Below are 13878 nucleotides of genomic sequence, written 5' to 3' on the forward strand. Positions count from 1 at the left end.
ATGAGATGCTTTAATTGTTGAAAGCTGTTTGTTCATGGCTTTTCATTTGTTACCTGCACAACTTGCTATAAAAAAAAACCGAGCATGCAAGAGAAGTATTTAGTGTTCTCAGGACACGCAAACGCGTACAAGTCTTTTATGCAGGTGACATGAATATGTTCAAAAACCAATTATTCTCAGCTAGCAGGCACAGGTGGCTGGTCGCATGCACTGGTTTGATAACTAATATACTTAACTGTGGCTATGCATTCTCTACAATGGCCGTACTGCCTCTACATTTGCAGAGGCAGTATGGAGAAAGAACTCTCTCGGCTAACATTGGAACTGTACAGCTTGCAATGTGCTTCATGGGAGGTAAGCTAGCTGAGGTGTAAATAGGTTTCCTATATACAATTTTTGACTTATTGCTTAGAAACCATTCAAACCTGGATTAATTACCAATTATATTAAATATGCCAGTTCAATGTGACAATCGGGTTAGGTTTTTAGATTTAGCAGCCTAGTTTTGAGCAAATGTTGTTGTATTAAATATTAATTTGGTTCAAGTGAAGTCGAAAAACTGAGTTCAGACTTATTTCAATGTCCAAAACCCAGTACATCCCTCATCCGCTAAAACCTACAGTGTATGAAAAATCTATAAAATAATATGAAGGTAGAACCAGCTTACTGGCATACAAAAGTAGTCCTACCAAATTTGTTTGGAGTTCAGTAGTTGAGAGCTCAGAGTTTAGCACACAGAGTTACTTTTACATTTATAAAAAATATATCATAAAAACCGCAATGGCATTTGAAATTTTTAGTTTTATATTAAAGAAAAACTTCAAAAACATATGAAGTATTTTTAATTTGACAAGCAATTTTGATAATAGTTTAGAGATTAAGTTTCAAGTAAAATTATTATGTTTGTCTTTAAGAAACTAAAATATTTGGGTTGATTCAAAATTTAAATATAAGTTTCTATGTTGGGCTTGCTATTGCCTAAAGACTTATAAACTAAATGAATAAGTAACTAATCATAAATACCCATCAGTTCTACTTGCAATCTCAATATCAGAAACTGACAGTTATTTTTTAAATATGTTCATCCCCAGGAAATTGCTTATTTCACACATGCAAGCATGTGTGTGATTATAAAATTATGCACACACATGTGCAAGCACAAACAAAAATATAAACGCATGTGCACAAGCATACATACACAAGTGTATATGCACTGCCAACTCAATTGTACCTGCACACTTTTGTTTACATACACAAGCACTAGCACACACGCACATAGACAGGTACATGTACAAACACATATAAATACAGTTTTTTCACGCTTGCCAACATTTGCAAACAAGGAAATGTTTTTAAACAAGCTGTTTTTTGTATACCCAGCCTAATTATCTTGATGTTTTGCAATATAAATATAGCGTGAGCCTGTGAGCTCAAGTCAAAACCAAAATAAATATAGCTTTTTACTTATGTGAAAAGTTATAATGAGCCCAGCAAATGTCGGTGAATAAAGTTACCCTTATAAATTCTGTAATTTTTTATATGTTTTGCCAAGAATATCAAGGTGTAACTTAACTGTTGATAATCTTCTTGCAAAAAAAGTATTTTGTGTGATGTGATATTTATAAACTTGTTAAAAACTTTATGCTCAAAGAAAAGTGAATGGGTCTATGGTAAGATATCAATAGTTATATCATAATTTCATTCATGCATTTACTAATCACTCAGTTGCTAAATAAAAAGATTTTTCAAACTTATGTTTATGCTAGCATACAAACTGGAGAGAAGAAAAGGCAATAAAAAACAGGCGTCACTTTTGGTCTTCCGCAGTCCACTGTGCATGAAACAGTGAAAAGTTAAATGGAGAGTTGTGGGCATGACTTTTCTATCTTTTATTTAACATCTTATTAAATATTTTACCTATGAACTCTTGTCCATGTATCACTTAAGCTATAATTTGATACTCAGTTTATAATTACAGGTATGTATGTCACCTACGTTATTGCTCAATATTGATACTCTACCTAAGATTACTGATATGTACAGTATATAATCTGAGCTATAACATGATACTCTACTTATGATTGCCAGTATGTATATCATCTAAGTTATAATGTGATAATCTACCTATGATTACTGATATTCGTATCATTTGAGCTATAACATGATAATCTATCTAGGATTACTAATATGCACATCATTTAAGTTATAACATGATACTTTGCCAATGTTTACTGGTATGTATACTACTTGAGCTATAACATGATACTCTCTCTTTCCTCTCTTTTCTCTCTCTTTCTCTCTCTCTTTCTCTCTCTCTTTCTCTCTCTCTCTCTCTCTCTCTCTCTCTCTCTCTCTCTCTCTCTCTTTCTTTCTCCTTCTCTCTATCTTTTTTCTCTTTCTCTCTTTCTGTCTCTCTCTCTCTCTCTCTCTTTCTTTTTCTCTCTTTTTTCTCTCTCTATGATTACTAGTATTTATATCATCTAATTTATACCTTATATCTTTACCTACTAAGAATGGTATGCGCATCATCTGAGCTATAACGCGATAATCTATCTAGGATTACTAATATGCACATAATTCAAGCTATAATATGATACTCTATCTATGATTACTAGTATACATATATATGATATAAGTTATAACATGAAACTTTACCTACTAAGGATAATATGTATTTAGATTATACTATATAAAAACTCTGTTTATATTTGACAGCTTGCAGTCACATTTATGAGATATGAAATTTCATGTGTAAGCATGAGTTACTTTTTACATCAGCTATAATAACACTTACTTAGCAGATATTTGTTATCAGTGTTCTTAGAGTAAGTTTCGCATACGGAACTGTCAGCTTTAACTGGTATATATTTTCAAGTGCTGCCAGGCAACCAAATAAGACAAAAGCTTGGAGAGAGACGGACTCAGATTATAGCTGCTGTGCTCACTGTAGTAGGATTGACTGCTACCGCCTTCTCTACACAGCCATGGCAGGGCATGCTAGCCAGTGGTGTTTTATATGGTAAAATAGTTGGTTTAAACTTAATAATGAAATCTGAATACTGTTTCAAATTGTGAGGTTCTGACATGTCTATGCACTGATAATGCATGATTCTTAATTTAATTAAATTTAATTTATTCTATCTGAGGTTTTAGTGCTTTTGTTTTGTAAAGATTCTATGGCTATCAGAATTCTTAATATACACATGGTGGGAACTCGTTGTCTGATTATAAGACCTGAATTCAAAAGATGTGCTGTTTATGCGTTGCCTTGATCTTAAAATAAATTATTCTAATTGCTGACATATTACTAACTTTTAGCGACAGAGCTGGTTTGCCACCCATAATTCACTACTAGTGTGAAAACTTGTTTATTTATGTGTTAACATGCTGGTAATTGCTTAAAGCACCTCACTTCACAATTTTTGGTTTTGAGCAAAAATTACTGCATTGAATTCTGCTTAGAACTCAGTTTGTATTAAAAAAAGTTGGTAAATTAAATACTATATGTATGAGTAATTATTATTTCACAGTTCATTACAAGTTAAACAGCTTCTCACAAATTAATATTAAATTAGAATGTTACGTGTAAAATTAATTTCAATACTTGCCAAAACACATTTTTGGATTTTAACTAGCTTTTTATCCTACCTAGAAAACTCCTAATTAATTTCTCCTGTGGTTTAGATCTCGACTCAAAGTGTTGTTAATGCGAACACCAAGAGATTTTAACACATTAAAGAATAAAACATTTACCCTGTTTTAAAGTTTTTATAATATTTTGTTATTTGTTTATTTTTAAACAACGTGCTGAAAACAAAGAATTATTTATATTTAGCATGTTTGAAATAGCGCTTTAATTTATGTCTCTCTGTTTTAGTTTGATCAGACACCAAGTTTCAGTTTTATTTTTAGGAACCGGTGCAGCTTTCAATCATGTTGTGTCTTACTCCATGAACAACATATATTTTCCCTTTCACCAACTTCCTCTTTCGGTAGCCATGACATTGAGCTACAACATTGCAGAAATTGGATGGCCTCCAGTAGTAGGTAGGCAGGCTTTTTTCTGCTTCTCTAGGAATTCCTCCTAAAATTGTAGAAAGATCATTATCTCTAAGTCTGTTCCCATGGTTTCTAGATTATAACACAATATCTAAGTTTTTTTTGAAGCATCGTTCAATATTTTTTCTTTTTAAACATGCTTTTTAAATATGTTTTTAGTTTGCAAATAAAATTGCGGCAACAATTAGATTAGCATGACAAAACAGAAAATTTTAAGCATAGTTTGGTTGTAGATTCCATGATGCAGAATCTTGGCTTCAAAATGACATTCATCACTCTCGGAGCTTTAAACACTCTCAACTTTGTGGCTGCACTTATTTACACACCTGAATATGCTAATAAGGCAGATGTTACTAATCAGAGGACTAAAGAATTACAAAAGAAAGAATTAAACATTAAAGGTCTGTCCGATAGAATTAGTTGTTTTATTTATATAAAGCTTCAAATAATTTTCTCCCCTTGGTACTTACTTTAGTCTAACAACAATTTTTTAGCATAAGAAGTTTTCATATTTGTTTAGTTACAGACAATATCTTTGTAATATTTTGCAAATAGTATTTGATATTGAATTTGATGTTGGGCCTCCTAAACTTTTTATGATATATCTAAAATGTGGAAAATGAATTTGTGTAAATAAATGAGGGCTAAACATTTCTAGGTCAGAAAGCAGGTATATATCATCTCCAGGGAGTTGGTGGAAATGTAGTGCATCATGAAAACAAAACTAATGAGGCTGAAGGAAAGATTTTTGATGACACATCTGAAGATGAGGAAAGGAGAAAAGAGAAAAGGTAATATATGTGTTACAGATATATCCATATATGTACAGAACATCCTTTTACAAACTGTCATGTAAATTACACCAATAAAAATCAAAGTATGAATAATTAACTGAATAATTGTTAAAAGTCAAGGTAAAAAATCAACTTGAGCGTGCATTTGTTTTTTGCTTAAATGAATTTAGAAAGTTGTTATAGGGTTGCTTTGAATGTGTTAAAACTCAAGCTTTTAGCTCTAACTAACAGCAAACCGTAAGTTTGACTTTGAGGTTTTAGCCGCTTTACCCTTTTTTAGGGAAACAAAAGAAACTGATTTGAGAGAGGTGATACGAATTGTCCGTCAGTCAAGCCGCATTTCACAAGTGCTTCTTGTCGGTAGCTCAGACATTGGAATTCCTGTAAGAATATATGTCAATTCCCAAAACACTTTTCGGATTGAGCAGACCTGCTACCAGGTCGTAACTATATAATAAAAATTTGGTTGTCATTGCCATTACTTGAGGGTACTGTCTCTTCAAAACTTTTGTTCTATCTCGCTTTTTTTGTGTCCATTCATAAATAAAAATTATATAATGTATGTCTATCTACTACATATTCATGTAACATGGATTTGCTTATTTGTAGAGCTCATATTAAGAGATAAATGTTTTTTAAGGTAAATTTATTTAAAATGACATGGAATAAAGATGAAGAATGTTCTGTTTACAATGAGAAATACTAAATTCTTTGTAGCGCGTATAGGTGTGTTTAAAGAACATAGGAGAAAGGGGTTAAGACAAACAGTATGGAAAACTATTAAGAAAGTAAAAAGTGGCGAATATATATACAGAATTGCAGCAAGTACGCTTGAATTTGGTATTTAGCCTATACTAGTTCAGAAACAACAATTTTATAGGAAGATGACATGGAGGAAAAATTTAATGAAGATACCAAGTCTGCAAAGAGTTCAGAGATAGATAACTCCCTGCTGACTATCCTAAAAACTAAAGGAGTAAGTGATTTTAAATTTTAAATAACTTTTATAAATGAAAATAAGTGTTTATGGATCGGAACATTTTAACTGTTATAATGGAGTAGTTAAATTGCTTTTTATGTAAAGAAGTTTGCTAAGCATTGGTAAATATAAAAGATTAATTGATTTTACACAAATCTGCTGAAAACTCAAGTTAAAATTTTCAAGCTGTATTTGAGCTGTTCGAAAAAAGATGGAATTTTGTTTTTTGCTAAAGCTTCAGAAACAAAAAGTTTGTTTAAGGTAAAACATGATTTATGAATAAAGTAAATACTTTTGATCACATATTTTCTCCCTGATGTTTTGTTCTTGTTGTTGTTTTCAAAGAGTGTCATACCTTGGAACTTAAAAAACATATAGACTTTCAAAGACTTATTAAACTCAGCTAAAAATAGGTTATGCATATAAACTTTTTAAGCACATTTGACTGTCAGTTCAGTCAGATTAGCTTAATTATTTGTGTCAAAAGCGTTACAGCTTTATTGTTATGCTGATGCAATGCAGGCATTATTTTAGATATCATATGCAGCATTATCATTAAAAGATTAAAACATGATGAACTAACAGTTTTCAGAGCTGTGAGTCGACCCAACCAATCAGCATGAAAAAAACTTATTAATTCATAATTTACTGGAAAATGTGTCTTATTTTAAGTTTATCATTTTAAACCTCAAATAGGTTTTAGTGAATCATAAAGGGTCAGATGCAAATTTTCAATTAATAAAAATAATCTGACTTTGATTGACAGCAAGAAAGGATATAAATTTTTATTTTTGTACACAGAATTTAGTTTGAAGTAATGCGTTTCATAATGTTTGTACACCATCTGCCAATTCTTGAAAACGTTCTCATGGTTAAGTTAATGATTTGATTTTTCAAACTTTGCTTAGCTCAACTATGCCTTTTGCTATAAAGTTCCTTGAATAACGGTACACAGTTTGCCAAGTGGGTAGGTTTTATGTTGTTCAATTTTTATCAGACAGCACTTTTAGAATGTTAGTTGACTGAAATTTTCACAAGTTGCCACCATTCTGCTAGGTTTTCTTGCCACTCGTCTAACTCTACTTGTCAACAACCTTCATTTTGACAAAATCAGGTTAGGATTTTTTGTTGACCAATGAGTTGCAATGTTGAACAAAATTTTTCTTTTTATGAATGCTTAGAAAATATTCTGATTGAAATGACTTAATTTTTTGTATATTTCTATGAATAAACTGGCTACTAACTTGACAGGACTTTTTATTTGAGATTTTATATGATGATAGAATGTACCTGCATATACCGTAATATAAAAAATAGCAAATATGCTTGTTTGCACACGTATCCCATCTCAACTAAACTTCCAAGACCTTATATACTTTAATCAGCAAACTGAAAAGAATTTAAGCCAATAAAAACTTTTAGATTAGATTTGCCTAATGCAAGTCATCATAAAAAGTTTCACTGCTGTAAAGCAACATTTTTTGTTTCAAAACAATTTAAAAAACTTATGCTCAAAGTGTTTCCAAATAATTCGATTAGATTCTCCTTGACATGGTGAGAGAGTCATTCCTATTTTAGAGAATGATGATGATAGTTCAACCAATGCCAGACTCATTAACCGACTACCTGGTTAACACACGAGCTACGAATCGAATCGGTTAACAGAATAGTTGATCTAGATGAAAACTTTAACTATCTAATAAAATTTTCAAATGCCTTGCAGGGCTGCCTCTTTATAGCTTTATTTTAAAAATTGAGCCTTAGTTAGGTTTTTAGAATTTAGACCTGCAAAAACTTCGCAACAGAAATTGATTTGTTGTTACACAGATAACACAGTTATACAGTGGCCTATGTTTTAAAAAGTCACCATTTTGACACCATTTGAATTTAAAAACCTTTCTAATCAAACTAAACATTGAAATTTATGTAAATAAGAGTCAATGACAACCCTAAAAATTGTTAGAGTGACACTTACAGAGACTGTGTTTTCTTATGGTCAACTTTATGTATACTGTTCCATCTTAAAAATAGTTGGCAACCCTAATAGTGAATGTCTTGCCATTAAATGAAGAAAATTGAAATTTTTGTGTACCAGAAACCATGGCAAAAATTGTGTAAGATTGTGCTCAGAACATTCACAAGGTTTTTTAAGATCACATTTAAACTATTTAAACTATTTTTATTATTATGTAGTCCTTTTATATTATATTTTAAGTCACATCAACATTTGCTTACAAATAAAATAAAAGCACTTTATGACATATTCACTTAGTTGTCTTTTTTTGATATCTTCTACCATCTGGGCAACTTTGGTCACCAGCTCTATTCTAATTTATGGTACAACAAATTGTTTTGTTTCAAAACTGCCATTTTCAGTGACAAAAATCATTCATGAACTATTAGCTGCTTGATCAACTTAACAATTTATTATTTTGAGATTGATTTAGCTTCATTATTTCTTTAATATGACTAATTTCATTTTTTATTAACATTTATTAACATAATTTTTAATAACTGTATATTTGTAAAATTTGCCTTTTGCACCACTCAGTAATTTTAAACAGTTGGTTAAATTGTGTCCTGAAAGCATGTTCAATACAATTTAAGACTAACTAAAAAATTGTCGCCTTTTTTATTGTTTTGTGATAAAGTCTTTTATTACAAATATATGACTTGACAAATTTTATTTGGGGCAAACCTTGCTGTTTTGGAATTCAGATGCAAAATTTAAACTTTTGTTTTATAATCTTTGCTTAAAGGCCACAGTAAGTTCAGATGTGTGTGTCCAAATTTTGGAGCTCTTTTGCAATATTTTATTAAGTCTTTTTATACGCATAAAAAACACTAAAAACAGTAATTGTCAAATTCTGAGTAAAGCTAAAAAAATATTTTGTATAAATTATTGTTTAAAAAAACATAACTAAAATAAATTAGTGAGTTGATATTGATTTTAATAAATGTGTAAACTCCGCTAGTTTCACACCTTGAAGGCTGAGCAGATCAAACTAAGAATATGAATGTTTTCCAGGCCTACATGCTATTAATCATAACAATTTTACTAAAGCATCTAAGAATCAGTTTGTTTAATATAGTTGCCGAGACTGTTCTAGCAGTTTGCTTTAACCAATAAATTAGATCATAAAAGACGTCTTTATGTTTTGATACAATTGTCATTTGAGTTCTTAGGCCAACATGGCAAATCCCCTACCTAGGCTGCTATAGATAATTACTGGGGCTATAACAGATTGTTAAACAAATTATTTAAAGAAATATTAATGCACCTGATGTCAGGTGCAAAACAAATCGTAAACAGTAAATAATACAAATCTACATTTGCCCATACGTAACTTTAATGTACCAAGCACACAGCCATCAGGTTTTAAAACTTATTTAAAATACAAATTCCTCTCGTCATTAATTGCAGGTGTTCACCTATTTGCTTGTCGCTCTGTTGACCACAGCTGGAATTTCTTGTGTTTACGCAATTCTTGGTGACTACACCTACCACCATCTTGGATATACATTGACAGAATTTAGCTTTGGTGAGCAGATATAGAAGATAACTGTCATACAATCTAACTTATGTAACTTGTGTGTTAAGCAATATTTATAAGGTTTGAGGCACAGCGGTTAAGTTTTTATTAAAAAATGTTTTAAAAAAGCAAAGCATAGGCATTAGTGAAAATGATTTAAGAATATAAATCTATGCTTTAATTTTTAATGATTCGCCTGCTGATATGTTTTTTAATTCTAGGCAGGACATATACACATTGAAGCTCAAACCATCTTTGTCACAAAGAAACTAGTAAAATTGCATAGCGTGCAAGACTCATAACATCAAAGGTCAATAATAACTGTTTTTACGTAAATCAGATGCAGAAGTACAATATTTTTTGTAGAACAGTATAATTTATTAGGACTTATTAATTAAAAGGGCAACTGCATCATAGCCTTTTATATGTTTTTTGCTGAGTAATTTATGTTGTACATGAAATCGTTGTAAAACGTGTTGATTTTATGTCCATTGTTGGTTAACTAAGTAGAAGCTGTAGGTAAGCCACAAATTTGAGTTGTTGCCTCGATGTAAACTCAGTCAATTTAGCTCCTGCCATACTGACTAACAGTCACCTTGGTACCATTCTTCACATTTTTTTCAGGTCAAATCTTGTCTCTTATGCTAATTAGTTTCTATAAGCATGGTGTTACTCAATTAAAAGAATATTTGACTTTATTTGACCTGACACTCAATCGCTGAGAACTAAAGTGTGTAATAAAGCTTCGTTGTCATGAAGTTTAATTTTATTTAACTTCTCACACAATTTTCACAATTGCACTGATAGCTATACATACTGCTGCTATTGATTACAAACACTTTGACAGCATAGCACATGTGATACACCAATAGTATAACAGTTTCACTACTTTATTTCACATTGGTCACCGTCTTTTTAGGTAGACTGCATTTACATCACTGGTACAAGTGTTTCATGATTCAACTTTTTTAACAAAGGTAAATGAGGATTTAGGAGAGTTTACTAAAATATCTGCAATGAAAGCATGTATTGTCTGACATAACTCTAAAAGTCAATCAGAAGTGCATTGCATATGTAGGCCGGAACTATACTAATACGAATACAGTCAAATCTAAACATGACTTTAAAACAAAATAGCTTTATTATTATGCCTCTATTTTATGTCAGGATAAGTATAGGTTGCCAAAAAGATTTTTTTGTAATTTTAGATATAACAGGCAGACTTTATACTTCCTCTATTTTTAGACATTCATTTCTGTGCATCACTCTCACTGTCTCTCTCAACAAAAATGCCACACTGTGTTAAGTATATTTTGCAGAATGTATCCGAAGGTGTTTAGTTAGGACTTTATATTTTTTATCTTTTAATTATAACAAGTTGGCTTTCTTGTTTTATACTACTAATGTGACTAGCTAAAGTTACAAGCATGCAGTAATAAAACTAAAGCAGAGAAATATGAAGAAATTTTTAGTACTATCTGCATGATGCTCAGTCAAACTACGTAAAACACTGCATGCATTAGTACAGTACTATCTGCATGATGCTCAGTCAAACTACGTAAAACACTGCATGCATTAGTACAGTACTATCTGCATGATGCTCAGTCAAACTACGTAAAACACTGCATGCATTAGTTCAAAAAATACAGCTGTTCAATAAGTTTGAATTTAGTTTTTTGGAAATTATATGCACTTTGTATATCTAAAAAAATAGTTGTTTAAATGTTGCATAGTTTGCCCAAAAAACAGATGAAGTAGCCAGCAGGTAAGATTTGACTGGGAAAGCATAAAAAAACATTAAAAAATGTTTTTATAATATTGATAATTCATACACTTTAGTCTGGGGCCATAATTAATACGTTGTAGATTGTGACCATAGTTCATATACTGTTACTGTAGTCTGAGATTACAATTGATACACTGTAGTCTGTGGTCATAATCGATATGCTCTAGCTTGGGGCATTGATTGATACACTGTAGTCTGGTGTCATACTTGATACAGGGGAAAAGGTCAAAAATGAAGGCCAAAACATGAAATTCGTGGAAGTTTTCTGATAACCATATGTTAAAGAAACACTCAATACAAGAACTGAGCATGTTACCAGCAAGCATATTTATAGACTTGCTAGGCTAGTAAGTTGCATATTGTTATATTTGTCAGGACTTATTCTCAAAGCAGTAGCACAGCTGATAGTAACCATTGGGCTCACCTTTCTCACCAACTATTTCCTTGTCAGCTCATCTGTCATATACTGTGTGGGACAGATGGGAATGCTGTCAGCAGTTGGCCTTATGCTTGTACAGCCCTCAACAGGTGAATGGGTCAAAGGCCACTTTTATAGTACTTATAAAACTATATTATTATTATTATATACTTCATTCTATAAGCTAAATTTAATTTAAGCTAAACCTGGGTTCAAAGTCAATTGAGTTAGTTTTATGATGTAAACTATATCAAGTTAAAACTAAAAATACATTATGAGCTATTTTCTAATAAAAATTTGATTGCCTTATCAATATCAATATGTATACAACCGTGATCATTTTAATTGCAAAGGTATGGGTAGCTGTTAACAGTTGATAGATGAGCATATGTATAATCTGCTTCTAGATGATTTCAGGTCTAATGAATATCATCATATTTTCTTTTTAGAGGTTTTTTATGTAATCATGGTAATATTTGGGATATTCAAAGGACTGCAAGCATGCTCATTCTTTGGAGTCTGTATTGAGCTGACATCACCAGAACAGTCAGTTACCACATACTCTGTTGAAGTATTTTTTGATGGAATTGGAGCACTGACTCTCCCCTATTTGGCAAGTATGTGGCCTCTAACCTAAAAATGATTTTAAACTTTTTTCTAGTTTGTACATTCTCTTCAGTAAACTCATTTTACTGGCTTTAATACCAATCTAGTTTTTTGGTCACAGCTCTGCAGTACCAACATGAAAAATTGGTTTAAAAGCTTTTACCATTCAACTTTCCCAGTTTTAAGCAATCAATATATTCATAGCAAAGGTTCTGTATTCTTTGAGTAGAGTTATCACATTCTCCATGACTAGAAGTTAAAACATCAAAAATGATTGTGCACAAAATTCTTGGAGATTTTATCAGTATGTACCAGTATTTTTTGTCATTTTCAATCGTTTTGAATGTTTGATATTTTCTGTTTGCCACGATGTTTGAAAATGAACACTAATAAAACTTTATTGTGATTAAATCACTCAGAAGAAAAATACGTGACTCATTATTTATGATGTCATTAGTTATTATTGCTGCAAAAGTTGATATCAACTATTGCGTTCAAGTTGAATCCTCATGACTTTTTATTCTGTTGGTCTCAAGGCCATTATAAAGGTCATATTTGCACTTTTGCCCAATCCAAATGGGTCAATTGCAATCAAATATTATCAATTTATACTTGAAATAATCTGCAAATCAGATCATATCAAACATCAAATCAATCACAAATGATAGAAAATATTGATACTTTCTGATAAAATTTACTTAATATTTTGTACAAGTTCATCTTTAAACATTTTAGGAAAGTGCGTTTAAAGCAGTGTCTTATTGTTCTCTCAATCATAGTATTCACTTTAGAACTGACCGTTGCATTTTAGTTGAAGCTCAAGTAAATTGGAACATAAATGCTGGTCTCTATTTATCAATGGGAATCTTCGGACTAGCAATTGCCTTCATGGTTTACCTCATCTGTACACGTCTCACATCTGCTAAAGTTTACAAGCCAGACACTGTCAAGGATGGCATTAGAGCTACCAGTATTGATTGGTTAAACAAGACGTAAAAGGGGTGAGAATTCTACTACCGGTATCATCTATATTTTATAGTATGTTAAGATGATGCTTCTATGATCTGTATTGTTTCTACATTAGCTAAAAATTACTAAGTGAGTATACTAAATTTTTATTTGCTATGAAATATATACCATTGACTTTAGATTAATCATAGTTGTGACACCCTGTTTTGGAACTCTAGTCTTTGCTCTATGAACTAACATTTTTAAGTCACATTCATACGCATGGCAGTAAGTTTTTGCATTGGTCAAAATTAGCAAGTCTATGAAGGTCTCTATTTCTATTTACTACTTACATGTAGCATAGCAGCTACATGTTAGGGTACATTATTTGTGTTTCAACATTAGCTATTAGTTAAGACACTTGTTTTCGCAAGTATTCTGATATTTTTGATAACATCAAGCAAAATATTAACTTTGATCTCTTTAGTTATTTTAACGCTAATACAACATGCTATAATTATGCTGAATATTAGTTCTGTTAAATAAATGGCTATTCAGTATCTTTGCATAATGTCTTTTCATTTAAAGCTAATGGCTGATTTAAATCGAAAAATATCAAACAAGTACTGGTTAAGTTCCAGAAGGCAATACAGTGCTGTAAACATTTCTCAATTGCACATTGAATTGAGCTAGACAGCATCTTTAGTAATTCCTAAAATCAGAAGCAAAATTCATCTCATCAAGTATTTTTTAGG

The 13878-nt window shown here is 31.3% G+C and overlaps 1 protein-coding gene across 1 annotated transcript; it reads left to right on the forward strand.

Moving 5' to 3' along the window:
- The first annotated feature begins 209 nt into the window (after positions 1 to 209).
- LOC137397652 (uncharacterized) lies at positions 210 to 13676 on the forward strand. Its single transcript, XM_068083955.1, has 11 exons — positions 210 to 354; positions 2876 to 3019; positions 3913 to 4047; positions 4293 to 4460; positions 4718 to 4850; positions 5134 to 5236; positions 5734 to 5829; positions 9257 to 9374; positions 11527 to 11679; positions 12019 to 12186; positions 12987 to 13676. Exons 1-11 carry the CDS (start codon positions 258 to 260, stop codon positions 13169 to 13171), a joined length of 1500 nt encoding a protein of 499 aa, XP_067940056.1. The 5' UTR covers positions 210 to 257; the 3' UTR covers positions 13172 to 13676.
- Positions 13677 to 13878: the final 202 nt, after the last annotated feature.

This window comes from Watersipora subatra, chromosome 5, assembly GCF_963576615.1.
Source record: "Watersipora subatra chromosome 5, tzWatSuba1.1, whole genome shotgun sequence".
NCBI classification, from domain to species: domain Eukaryota; kingdom Metazoa; phylum Bryozoa; class Gymnolaemata; order Cheilostomatida; family Watersiporidae; genus Watersipora; species Watersipora subatra.